Source organism: Nasonia vitripennis, chromosome 1 (assembly GCF_009193385.2).
Source record: "Nasonia vitripennis strain AsymCx chromosome 1, Nvit_psr_1.1, whole genome shotgun sequence".
NCBI classification, from domain to species: Eukaryota; Metazoa; Arthropoda; class Insecta; order Hymenoptera; family Pteromalidae; genus Nasonia; species Nasonia vitripennis.
Window position 1 is genome coordinate 15,912,456 of NC_045757.1, and position 12,750 is coordinate 15,925,205.

Here is a 12,750-nt window from a genome sequence, read left to right on the forward strand (position 1 = left end):
TCATTCGTTAAAAGTCAGCTTCATTACATACGTATATACATAATCTTATACAAATATATATAGGTATAGGTAACATAAAATAAAAAATCACAAGCAGCTTAGCCAATCGGCGCGTTGCATTCTCAACAATGGCGTCGGGCTAGTGGTTAATATGGAGCTGTATTATAACCTGGATTCTCATAAGCATTTGATTTGGCAAAACTCAAGCGTCCAACCTTCAAAAATCATTTCTACTTTCTATAGCTTTTACTGTAAGCATTTTTTTTTAAATAATTTACAGATTGTCCTTTTCCAAATATATAATATTCGAATTATTAGAAGTATTCAGATCTTACGGATGATTAGCTTAGCGCTACTCAAGGTTATGTTCGACAATGGCTGGCTAAAAATTGCCGCCTCGAAACACTGGTTTCTATCATGCTCCGCGAATTGTCATGATTTTTACGAAAAATAGACGCCCACTGCTTTTGTAAAGTTTGGATAAGTATCGGTAAGTATTTGCCTTACACAGTTCTGGAGTTGTTGCTTATTATTATCGATTTCGATAATTGTCGTCTATCGTAGACCGCGAGTCGCCGGCTTTATATAACCTATAAATTAGCAAGGCGCGTTTTTGTTTTTACGAAATTTTCATTCAGAAAAATACCTGACAACATCTTATTTGTTTTATGTTTTTTTATATTAGCCATTATTCAAATGCATAGCAGTAGTTTCTTCAATAAATTTTGAGAAATCTCATTATATCACTGATTGTTCCTGCCTATTTTTATATTAACTATTCTATTTTATCATTATAATTTAACTTTATTTTAGTAAACATTTCAATTTTTACATTTGTACAGCTCGTTTCAAAAGTTTTTCCTAATTATAATGTATTTATTTTCTAGATAAGATAAAAAAATGGAGCCTTCAAGTGTAGAGACGACTGATGCTGTTGAAAAATCAGGTTTAAGTATAGACAGCGAAGAAGTTATCCAAAAAAACAAAGAAACAAACCAAGAGTTGAATGAATCTGGGAAGTTAACAAATAATACTGCATCAGACACAGATAAAGAAACTTTAGATTCTGAAGCTGCAATGGATGTAGCAGATTCGCAAGAAATCAATAGGACAGATGACAAACCTGAAAATACAAATGAAGAAACACCAATGGAAGTAGATGAATCTTCAGAAGAATTAAGTGAAAAACAGTCTAGTAAAGAAGATTCACCTGAAAGCATAAAAGAAACTAGTAAAAATGATGAAACTAGTGTTAATGAAAAAACAGACGAAGCTCAAAAAACAGTAGCTGACTTAAATAAAAATGAAGAAGTTCCTGATAAGAGTAGGGAAGCTTCTGTTGAACGAACAAAAGACAATGATATAAGCAAAGAAGAGTCATGCAATAGAAAGGATAGTTCTGTTGATAATGAAAATAAATCTGATAAAGATATGGATACCAAAAAAAGAACAGATGATAGTGCTGAAAATATACAAGAGAAGAAATGTGATAAAAAATCGTCTCAAACAAACTCATCCGAACAAAACTTAGAATGTATTGATATGGAAAATGAAGGTGTAAAACAACTATCTAGTGAAAAAAATGATGAAGTAGAGAATACAGAGTTTGTTCAAATCAACCAAGATAAGGATGATTCACAATTAGAAAATCAACCTGATGCTGAAGACCCATTTGCTGCTGATAATCTTAATACTCAAAATGATAATGTTGAACCAATGGAAGTAGACTCTGGTAAAGATAAAACCTCAAAGTCTGGTAGTCCAAAGCATGATGACAATACACAAGAAAAAGAAAAGGTTTGTGGAATAATTTTACGTTTAAAAAGTTGAAATTTAAGTTTATTTATTCTATTCTTTTTCTATAGGATACTCAATCTTCTGACAAAACTGAAGAAGTCATCAAGAAACCAGATGAGTCTGAGAAGTCTGCAAAGTCACCAAGAGATGAAGCTTCTAAATCATCAAAAGAGTCTTCAGATAAAAAGGATGGAAGTACAGAGGTATTACCAGGACAAGATGACAAACTATGCATTATCCCTGACAGTACAAAAGAAAATAAGGCTAGTGATAAAGATGAAGTAGATGAATCAAAGAGTGCTGATATGAAAAAGAAAGACACAGAAAAGGAAGAAGCAACTGATGGTAAAGCTAATCAAGATGATAAAAATTCCAAAGAAAGCAAAAATGACAAAGATGTTACTGGTTCTGTTGACTCTTCTGAAAACTCTAAAGAGAACTTAAAAGTAGCAGCTTTGACCACAGGAAGCAATGATATTCAAGTCAATGAATCACCAGATGGTCCATCCATTTTGACATCTGACATAATAGATATCGATGATGATAATAAGAATCCTGAAATAGAGGAAATTTCTTCCAGAGAAGTTTGTAAACAGTGCAAAAAGGAAAAAGCTTGTCCAATTAAAGTAAAAATGGGCACAAAAAGTTTTAACGTGTGTTCAGAGGCTTGTAAAACTTCTTTTACTACAGATAATAATAAAGCAACTGACATCCCTAGCGAAGGAGTAAATTCCAAAAGGGATAAACGTTGCGCGAATTGTCTATTGATCGTAGAAGCAAAAGATGAAAGAAATTTGTCATGGGAAACCATGGAATTTTGTAATGAAGAATGTCTGGGTAAATTTCAAACTAAATATGGCAGTTACTGTCGAAATTGTAACGGTGCTGTCCAGCCTGTCAGTTTAGGAAAATACTGTGTACGATTTGGATATGATGTCCGACAGTTTTGCTGTTCAACATGTTTAGAGGAATTTAAAAAAGGACTAAAAGTTTGTAGTTACTGTCAGAAGGACATAAGTGCAGGTACCGAAGGATTTTTAGCTCCTGTTGGTGATAAAGGACAGTTTAAAGATTTTTGTACACAAGATTGCATGGAAAAGTATTCTAAAATGAATTCAACTGAGCCACCAGCTCCTGAAAAGAAAGTTTGTGGTGTCTGTCAAGAGGTAAATTCTCAAACTTTATCAGTAGTACTCGTTACAAATTATATTAATAATTCACCAATTATTTGTGTTTTTTTTTTCTTTTAAGGAAAAAGTCATGCATTGCGAAGTTCAGATAGACAGAAATCCCTCGGTACCGATCTGCAGTGAACCTTGTTTTGCAGCTTTCAAGTTTGTCAATAAAGTCGATCCGGATCAATGTTCTACATGTAAAAAATATTTTCAGTTACCAACAAAGAAAGGATTTGTAGTATTTTATGAAGACGAGGCTCACACTTTTTGCAACAAAACCTGCCTAAACGTCTTTATTATCACAAATCGTAAAATCGTTCCTTGCAATTGGTGTAAAGTAAAAAAGTACAATTTCGATATGATAAAAAAGGAATTAAAAACTGGACAAGTGATGATGATGTGCAGCTTAAACTGTTTAACGCTATATCAAGTAAGAATAACAAATTTTAAATTAAGAACTTAAAAAAAAATAATTTTTCATAACTATAATTTAACACAGGTCTCGATAAATGCAGTATCGGCTCGACGCATAAATTGCGACTTTTGTAACGAGAATTCTCAAGCACAGTACCACCTAACAATGTCAGATGCGACGATTCGCAATTTCTGCTCGTACAAGTGTGTGATGAATTTTCAGAGTCAGTATACCAAATCACCAATCACAATCCCATCGGGTGATACGAGTAGCGGGGGCACAGGTGCGGGTGATCCAGTACCCACTGGCATACCCAAACGCGCGATAGCTGTTAACCCAACTCAACTGCCAAGGCCAATTCAGCCAGCAGCTGTTTCAGAACATCTTCAAATCGCGCCAAAGAAAACGCTACCTGTCATTTCATCGGTGACGAGCCTCGCTGCAATGGCCAACGGACAGTCTCAAAACACTGTACAGCTGAGTAATGCACAAACTAGCATGGGAAATACTATGCAACCTATAACTCTGCAAGGCAACCATCCTGTAAGAATATTGAGTTTCAAATTTAATTCCAGAATAATGTTCATTTCGTTCATTGTTTTTTAAGTTTATAATTATTCGTGCCGTTTTAATAAACTGTTGTTTGCAGGTCATCTACAAGCAACAAGTAGTTACAAGGCCCACATCGCCCGTAGAAGTAGGAAACAAGATGACGCAGTGTAAGCCGCAAATGCACACGAAAGGAGTATCAGTGAGACCAATTCCTTGCGACCAGTCAACTCAAACTGAAGGTGTTGATCGATTTCCCGTGCCCATTCCGGTGCCAATATACGTACCCTTCCCATGTCACATGTACAGTATGCCATTCCCTGTCCCTGTGCCTATACCCATTCCGATACCTGTGCCGATTTTCATACCGACGACAAGGAATAGCGCCAAGGGTATTTTCAAGGAGATCAAACGGATACAGGAGAAGATGCCTTCGGATCCGTTCGAAGCTGAGTTACTCATGATGGCTGAGATGGTCGCGACCGAAAAGAAAAACGAGAGCGATTCAGATTCTAACGACGAGGCCAGGTTGGTTGTATTTTTTTATTCATAACTCAGAAATGTTTTTAGATAAATAATAAATATTATTCTTGCATATGTAATGTGGGTAGTTATCAAATACGTAGCAATTAAGATAATGCGGTTGCCTTATCTTAAACAGTAAAAATGGCAATAAACAGTTTATGATCTCCAGGCAATTAGAAATGCGAGATTTTGTAATATATTTAAACTGCCTAAGTGCGTAACTTAAACAATTTGTTTCTGATATAAAGCGTAATATTTTATAATTTAATTTACACTTATTTTTTAAACATCAATTGTTCATGAATCGATTATCAATAACATATATCAATTCTAATAGATTAGTAAAAGTTATACTCCGTCATGTATTTTTCAATTATTCATTAGTGTTGTTGGTACAAGGCGTTGCTAGGATAGCAGCACCACACTCGCTACTTAACGTTTAAAACATACACGTGCCAATCTTTTACAATAGAAATTACTTTATCGAGATTTTTCTAAATAAATGTATAAATATTGAATGATAATCATAATGGGGTAATATTTTTTTACAATTAGTTTAAATGCAGTACGATCAAATAAAAATCGTTTATCACTAAAGTACATATTATGCTATTGAAAATATTGTTAATTTAATATTTTATTTAACTCTAAGTATAAAAACTAGTTATTGCAACATGGCAAATCTTCTTCAGATTGCGTAACAAACTAATTAAACGCGTTTTCTTCGCAGGGACGACGGTGAGGTCAACGACGGCACACCCGCCGACTCGTACAGTCCTGAAGGTGTCGACTCTTCAAATACCTTCGGTGATGACATGCTGCAGATGGCTCTGAAGATGGCGACCGGCGAATTAGATGAATCTGCTACTGCGGTCGACCTTGAGACCGAACTGACACCAAACACTATACAGACACCCCAACGGCCACAGAATGAGAATTCAGAAAATGATGGTTTGTAGATAATTTTAATATATTTAAATTATTTTAAATATAAATATATAATGAAAAATATAATCGCTTAAGTGAAATGTCGCTTATTCTTTTATTTTATAAAGTATCTTTGTCTTCTTCTTAAAGATAGTTTGCAGACAAAATACTTGTGAAGTATATTAAATAATATTTGAAAATCGTAAATGCAGTTCCAGAAAGGATACACGCGCCAAGGGGCAGGAAGCGTGGCTCGTTTAGGGGTCGCGGAGCACCAAGCAAACGTGCGAGACGAAGCACAAGTACTTCTAATGACTCAAGGATGTTACCGCCGCCAGTCTCCCAGGTATCATCGTCCTTACAACTTGAACCTGCAGAGAAGCCCGACGCGAATATGGCTCTAAAGTATACTTTTGGAGTCAATGCCTGGATGCAGTGGGTTCGTGAAATAATTTAATAATCCTAATGTGTGAAGGAAAATGAAAGGATGAAATTAAGCAATTATAATTTTTAAACAGGTGATTACAAAAAATGCAGAACTGGAAAAACAGAGCACGCCGACACGAAAGTTAAAACCTTTCAAAACGGAGCTACTTCAATTAACGGCGGATGAACTGAATTATTCGCTCTGCTTGTTCGTTAAAGAAGTGCGGAAACCGAATGGTGCTGAGTACGCGCCGGACACAATTTATTACCTATGCTTAGGGATTCAACAATATCTGTTTGAAAACAATAGGATAGATAATATTTTCACAGACGCTTACTATGAGAAGTTTACCGATTGCCTCAATGAAATTGCCAAAAAGTTCACAACTCTTTATAACGAAGCAAGTAAGTTGTCAAATGATCTTCACATATAATGTTACTAATCATGTATTGATGCGATATATTAACTATGTGAATTTTTAGTGTTTGTTGTTACAAGAGTGGAAGAAGAACATTTGTGGGAATGTAAACAACTTGGCGCGCATTCGCCACACGTTCTGCTAAATACGCTTATGTATTTTAATACGAAACACTTTAATTTAGTCGTAAGAAACTTTTTCATTGTTCATATTATTGATTGACTTTATCTTTTAAAAATCTCAACTCAAAATTTCTTGTATTTTTTTACAGTCAGTTGAAGAACATATGCAGCTTTCATTTTCTCACATAATGAAGCACTGGAAACGAAATCCAGCAGCACAGGCCGCTGTAGCAGCTGGTAAACTGACACCGGGTTCAAGAAACGTGTTGCTAAGATTTTACCCTCCTCAATCTGCTCTTGGTAAGTGTGTAAAACTGGCTTTGTTAACAAATTATTGTCATCTACAAAATGGCAACAATGGCAACAATGATTAACTGTGTTTTTGCAGAAGCAAACTCAAAGAAGAAGAAAGTTTATGAGCAACAGGAAAATGAAGACAATCCATTGAGATGTCCTGTAAAATTGTACGAGTTTTATCTCTCAAAATGGTTAGTTTTATAAAACAATTATCATTAAAAATAAAATCAGTTTACTTTAATTTAATTATAATATTATAACTTTTTCAGCCCTGAAAGTGTAAAAACGAGGAACGATGTGTTTTACTTGTTGCCAGAGCGAAGCTGCGTGCCAGATAGTCCCGTTTGGTATTCGACTTCTCCATTAGCGAAAGAACATCTTGTAAAGATGCTTTACCGTATTAAAATGGTAAAAGAGATAAATGTAGCTCTTTTATCAAGTTAATTTACGACATTAATTGTAAATTTAAAAACTTAATCGAATACCTTGTTTTCAAACCGTGTATCTGATGTGTAAAATATTTACAAAATTCCTATCGTCCGTCATTATATACGTAAGTTGGAAAATGGTTTGATTTGCAAAATCATCACTTCTGATTATTTAACAGGAATGAGTTTTTCTTCTCTGTATGAATGGCCATTTTAATTCTGTATCAACTCAAAACGGAATTTTGTATTACTTTTTTTTTATAAGCTTTGTAAGTAAATCGATTTATTAAGTTTTTATAATGTTTTGAATTTACGTTAGTCGGTATTCCTTAGATTTTAGTTTTTATATCACTTTAAGTATCTTGACTTGTACACAAGACAAAAATGACAAGATCAGTAGAATATAAATCTTTGTAATTCATGTTGAAGCCGGATAATCTAGATACCATAAGCAAGTAGGTCTTGTGACTTCAAAATATTACAAATATTTTTTGTATATAAATAACGGCTTTCATTGACCTTTGATGTAATTTTAATATAGAATCATCTGTGACTGGAATACTTTGTAATATAAATCGAATTGTTTTGCAATTTAATAATGTTTTTATTTGAACCTTCTATTATCCTTAATATTCAACAGTAGTTTTAAAAAATAAACTGATTAAAAGTTGTATTATCTACTATATTTAAAAATATTATAACAAGTAATATACAGAACAGTAATTTAGCCAGATTTCTTCGGTCTTACAAAATTTCTGCTGCGTTTCATTTTGTGGCGATGCAACTCTAATTCGTGGAGTTTTGAATGAACTTCTGCGAAGATTTCGCTTTGTTCTTCCATAGGGATCGTTTCTCTAAAAAAATAAATTAATTATAATGAAAGAATTGAAACAGAAGTTGCTTTAAAAATTATGTGACATTCATTTTTGTTCATAACTAAGGATAAAAAAAAGAAATTAAATTTGACTAAACTAAATATTTACCTGTACATCTTCATTAAATCATATTTCTCCCATGGTTTCTGATGAATCTTCAAAGCTGCTTTTCTTCTTCTCTTCTCATTGACTTGGGGCAAGCAATCAATGATTCCTTTCATGTTCATTCTTTCCCACCTCTGTAGCCACGGTGTTGGTTTCAATGGGACTTTCATTTCATTTACAGGTACTTCTGCACCATCTGGATGATATTCTGCTTCCATATCTAGGGGGAAAGTACTGTATTCTGGTGGTGCATCACGAAGATAAAATAACTCCTCATCCAATCTTTTCTCTAGTCTATAAAAATTAAATTAAAGTTATAAAAATCCTTGTTAAACTCAATAAAAACATGAAATAATTTCTAGTTTAATTTGATACCTTATAACATCAATCTTTTGAATGGTAGGGTCATACAAATCAAAATGAACTTCAACACCCAGATGATCAATAACATTTCTCAAAATGAAATTTGCTCGTAAACCACATCCGAGCCTCTGAATGCATATTCCTAGGAATCTATTTGTTTTTCCTGGAGCATGTGGATCTGAGTGAGTTACAGCTAAAATTGAACCTACGTAAAATTCTGGAATTTCTATGTTTGATCTTCTTGCCAACATATCCTTTCTCTCTAATTTTTCTCTTAACTTATTTCGGTGCAAAGGATTTGGATCAGGCAGAAACTCTGGATATGCAAAACGATAATTCAAAAGTGCAGGTGATGGATCGATAGGTTTTTCGTTTTCTTCTTTTTCACTGATCTTATCCTCTACTTTTTCTGCTGTTGATGTTGACATGCCCCGACCATCACGTGTGACTGAAATAATAAAACGTTAGCATAATTAAATGTCGTTTTTAGCGTAAAAATCGATCAATTTATGTATTTCTTATGTATTTCGGCTCCAAAAAGATAAACATTCAGGTTATAAAATTTGGAACATATAAAAACACGACGCTTCACTTTTACAATAAAAATGACTTTTTGGAACTTACAGTATCTAAGAACATTTCTTAGTTGTAGATTGAGCTTGATTCTTCCCGCGATTGCCATTTTCGCGGCTCTTAAATAATTCTCAATCAATTTTTCGATTATATTCAACAACAGAAAATTAACTCCGGTATTTACTTATAGGTTATGTTTCGGAAATTTCCTCGATGAGTGGTGTGGACATAGACTAAGTAAGAGAGATAGACTGCGTGTGTAGGTTTGCAAAATTAGTGGCACCCTATTATAGAGAAAGACAACATACCTTCTTTCCATATACCAAGCATTGATAGAAGGTATGGTGTCTTTGTCTTTGTCTTTGTCACACATGCATGTGCATATATTGACATAAGAGAGTCTGTCTTTCTCTAACAGTATACCCTATAGGGTGCCACTTATATTATTATATGCTAACCTACACACGCAGTCTATCTCTCTTTATGTCTATGGGTGTGGACGACTAATATAATACATAGCATACATTGCATACATATATATTATAATGGAACGCTAATATTATCAGTAGTATACAAGCTTGTTACTTGTTTAATTTATTTTAAATTTAAATTAAACCTAAATCCGTAACAAAAAGTAATTAATGTTTATACCTATATAATATCAAATTCTTTTGCATTTATCAAAATATATTATGAAATTTATATTTTGCCGCCAATGTGTCATGAATGAAAACTTGGCAACGTCGCTAAAAGTAACCTCACTTCCACGATCAGGCATTCGCTTCCATCGCCTTTTATAGAGTCTTACTATACGTCCTGCAATTTATAATAACACACAAACATTGACGAAAATTGAGGTAATTATATTCATACAAAACAAAAAAGTTGGTTGCTGATTTATATTTCTTGTAAACAAATATTATATTTGTTCATTACACATGTTTTTCTTTTTATAAATTGAAAAAGTTATTATTACATTGGAAACTAGTAAACTAAAAATAAATTTAAAATGCTTTAATTTTTTTAGCTTTATCCTAAACACAGTATATACTAATAATTTAGATGATGAGGTAAAATTTGTATTGTTTTAGATTTATAAAGAACAAGCCCGTAGCAATGGCTCAAGTACCAGACGCAGAATTAAAGAAGGCTTTTGCAGAGCTGCATTCAAAAGGGATTGACACTAGACAAAAGCTCAAATTGTCAGATGTGCAAATTGAAACACTTCGTAGGATAAAACAGCGGGCTGAGCTCACACAAGTGGAAATAAAGACATTACCTGTAAATACAAGAACGTTTGAATCTGTTGGTCGTATGTTCTTACTTCAAGATATAGATACTATCAAGACCGATCTGGAAAAACAGACAAAAACAGCAGATGAAAAGATAAAAATTCTAGAAACTAACAAACATTATTTACAGCGAAGCTTAAAGGAGAGTGAAAACAATATTAGAGAAATGGTGCAGAAGAGACAAAAACAGGAGTCCAGTTAAAAACTGCAATATACATAATCTTAAATTTGTATCATTTTAAAATTTAAGTTTTTTAATGAGTAAGACTTGTTCATCTCACAATTTACCAAGCTCTTAAAGGATTCAACGTTTTTTGTCATTGAATATATTTAAATTTTAAAATATCTGAATTTATATTTTAAAATGTATTTTAATACAACATCAGCCTTTTGCAATGACAACCTACATTTATATTTTATTTGTAGCAATCAATTAAATCAAGGTATTTCTCCAAAAAATTAATAAATTTATGTGTATTCAAATTATTTTTGATTCAATTTTCTTGTTATCACATATTAATTCCTTCTAAATAAAGTGCCTTTTGATAACAGCTCATTTTAATAATGAAAAAAATATTTAAATTCAACAATGACAGTGTGCAGTAATGATCATACTGAGGTTAAAAAGCTTAAAAAGACGAGTTCATTTTTCGTGATTTTGAGAAAATCGCATTTTAAGTATATTCGCCTTATCAGCATATAATATAAAACTTCATGTTCATTATAGTAATCATATATATTTAGACAGTTTCTTCGGAGAGTATAGCGATATAGTTGTCGTTATGCCACAAAAAAACTCTTCGTATTCTTTAATTAAAGGATGAAATGAAAGTTGTTATATCCTAGAATTCAAATATTTGGTAAGAAGTTCAAACCCTTGTAAGCTGTTATTGTAAACTTAAAAAAAAAAAAAAAAATATATATATATATATATATATATATATATATATATATATATATATATATATATATATATATATATATAACAGATAAGATTAAACAATATTGATGCCTCAGGGTTTTAGGTAGGATTAAGCTTACTAATTTATTATAAAATTTCTACCTCTACGCAGATATCTACCCAGACCTATAGAGGTATATTAGGTATATATTTGCATCTGACCAACGGCTCTATACTATAAGCCACGACGTGACCTTTCGAATAATCCCTCCGCATAACGGTACTCGAAGTCATCAGGTAAATTTACCTTACGCCGACGTCAATTTAGAAGTGGTTTGTAGTCAGGTATGTACAACGAATATAGACTTGGTATAGAAGGACGGTCAGTATTGGCGCCGGGGTCCCATTTTGAAATACACGTAGAGCCCATACTACACTATACCTGTCCCCCCGCAAGTTTTCGTCCCTTCAATTCAACCCGTGACCGTTTTCTTCTATACCAAGTCTATATTCGTTGGTTCTTCTATACTGTAATGGCCCGGTGCGTTCGCTTGGTGAAAAGAAGTGATCCGGGTGCTGGAGAGGGATGCTGACGGCCGTGGTGGTGGGAAGGTCTCCGCCTCGGCTAGATTCTGTCCCCTCCTCCCCGCGTCCCTGGGTCCGGGAGAGTGATGTCGGTGGTTAGAACGGCGGCAAGGCCGGGTAAAACCCCGGGGAAAAAGGTCTCGTCCTAATCTTGCCAGACGGCGTCTGGGCATTCCCAGGCCCTCCTTGGCCGTCGTCTCGGGTCCTGGTTTTGTGGCGTTTTATGGCCCTCTTTATGGCTCGCCCGGTTTATGTTCTATAGCCCTTCGAGCGATGAGTGATAATGCCGCATTTTACTGTCTTGTTTGTCGCCTCTCTATATGTCTTGAATCTCTTCCTTTTTTCAGTTTTGAGATTCGCGCGGTCGCGAATCTATTACGCAGTTTCTTCAACGTCAAACTCAGATAAAATTATAGGCTACGCGTATGTACCTCTCGGGTGGTGAAACTTTTGCTAAACTGGGGTCACGCATACGTAAGATATTGTAAATTAATGTGCCAAAAATTATAAAAAACTTTCCTAGAATGCACAAAATGATAAAAAAAGTGCGAATGATGCGAGGTGACTGATGGCGGCACTTATTACCTAGCCTATGAGATCATATAAAATATATATATATATATATATATACTGCAATTCATCAGTTTATCGTGATAACATAATAGTACATTATGCAACAAAGAAATAATCGACTTTAATATCCTGTTGCATATATAACTTTACTCAAGACTTATAACTGTGTAGCCACATTGTTTCTTTGAAACGTGGAACTTACGTCAATGCAAATAAAATTTTCAAAAGATTCTAAAATTAAATTTTTTTATAATATTCACTATTTATTCCCATAAAAGCGGGACTAAAGTTGCTTTACTCCCGCAAATGCGGGTGACAAATTTTTTAATTTTTAAAAAAAAACTAATAAATAGTCCCGCTTTTCAGGGAATAAAGTGGCTATTACAGTTAAGCCGTGAATAAA

At 33.7% G+C, this 12,750-nt stretch overlaps 3 protein-coding genes across 6 annotated transcripts; 2 read left to right on the plus strand and 1 right to left on the minus strand.

Moving 5' to 3' along the window:
- The first annotated feature begins 109 nt into the window (after positions 1 to 109).
- Positions 110 to 7,671, plus strand: LOC100121687 (zinc finger MYM-type protein 3). 3 transcript variants are annotated; one of them, XM_016990435.3, is made up of 14 exons: positions 110 to 251; positions 322 to 490; positions 888 to 1,797; positions 1,866 to 2,963; positions 3,049 to 3,402; positions 3,472 to 3,930; positions 4,037 to 4,464; positions 5,192 to 5,412; positions 5,601 to 5,827; positions 5,907 to 6,219; positions 6,298 to 6,419; positions 6,505 to 6,655; positions 6,744 to 6,843; positions 6,922 to 7,096. In XM_016990435.3, the coding sequence occupies exons 3-14, from the start codon at positions 901 to 903 to the stop codon at positions 7,094 to 7,096; spliced, it is 4,545 nt and encodes a 1,514-aa protein (XP_016845924.1). In that variant the 5' UTR covers positions 110 to 251; positions 322 to 490; positions 888 to 900. The 3 variants fall into 3 exon arrangements, with proteins under 3 accessions (XP_016845924.1, XP_008210966.1, XP_031784481.1); XM_008212744.3 differs by having other exon boundaries at positions 121 to 251; positions 319 to 490; positions 6,922 to 7,671; XM_031928621.2 differs by lacking the exon at positions 322 to 490 and having other exon boundaries at positions 133 to 251.
- Positions 7,664 to 12,336, minus strand: LOC100121705 (39S ribosomal protein L19, mitochondrial). Of its 2 annotated transcripts, XM_032600677.1 has the most exons (5): positions 9,305 to 9,488; positions 9,048 to 9,229; positions 8,436 to 8,871; positions 8,064 to 8,354; positions 7,676 to 7,934 (listed from the first exon to the last, which is right to left on the minus strand). In XM_032600677.1, the coding sequence occupies exons 2-5, from the start codon at positions 9,103 to 9,105 to the stop codon at positions 7,805 to 7,807; spliced, it is 915 nt and encodes a 304-aa protein (XP_032456568.1). In that variant the 5' UTR covers positions 9,106 to 9,229; positions 9,305 to 9,488; the 3' UTR covers positions 7,676 to 7,804. The 2 variants fall into 2 exon arrangements, with proteins under 2 accessions (XP_031784521.1, XP_032456568.1); XM_031928661.2 differs by lacking the exons at positions 9,048 to 9,229; positions 9,305 to 9,488 and adding an exon at positions 11,719 to 12,336 and having other exon boundaries at positions 7,664 to 7,934.
- LOC100119137 (prefoldin subunit 1) lies at positions 9,332 to 10,774 on the plus strand. The gene is made up of 2 exons (XM_001603773.6): positions 9,332 to 9,853; positions 10,088 to 10,774. Exon 2 carries the CDS (start codon positions 10,113 to 10,115, stop codon positions 10,488 to 10,490), a length of 378 nt encoding a protein of 125 aa, XP_001603823.1. The 5' UTR covers positions 9,332 to 9,853; positions 10,088 to 10,112; the 3' UTR covers positions 10,491 to 10,774.
- Positions 12,337 to 12,750: the final 414 nt, after the last annotated feature.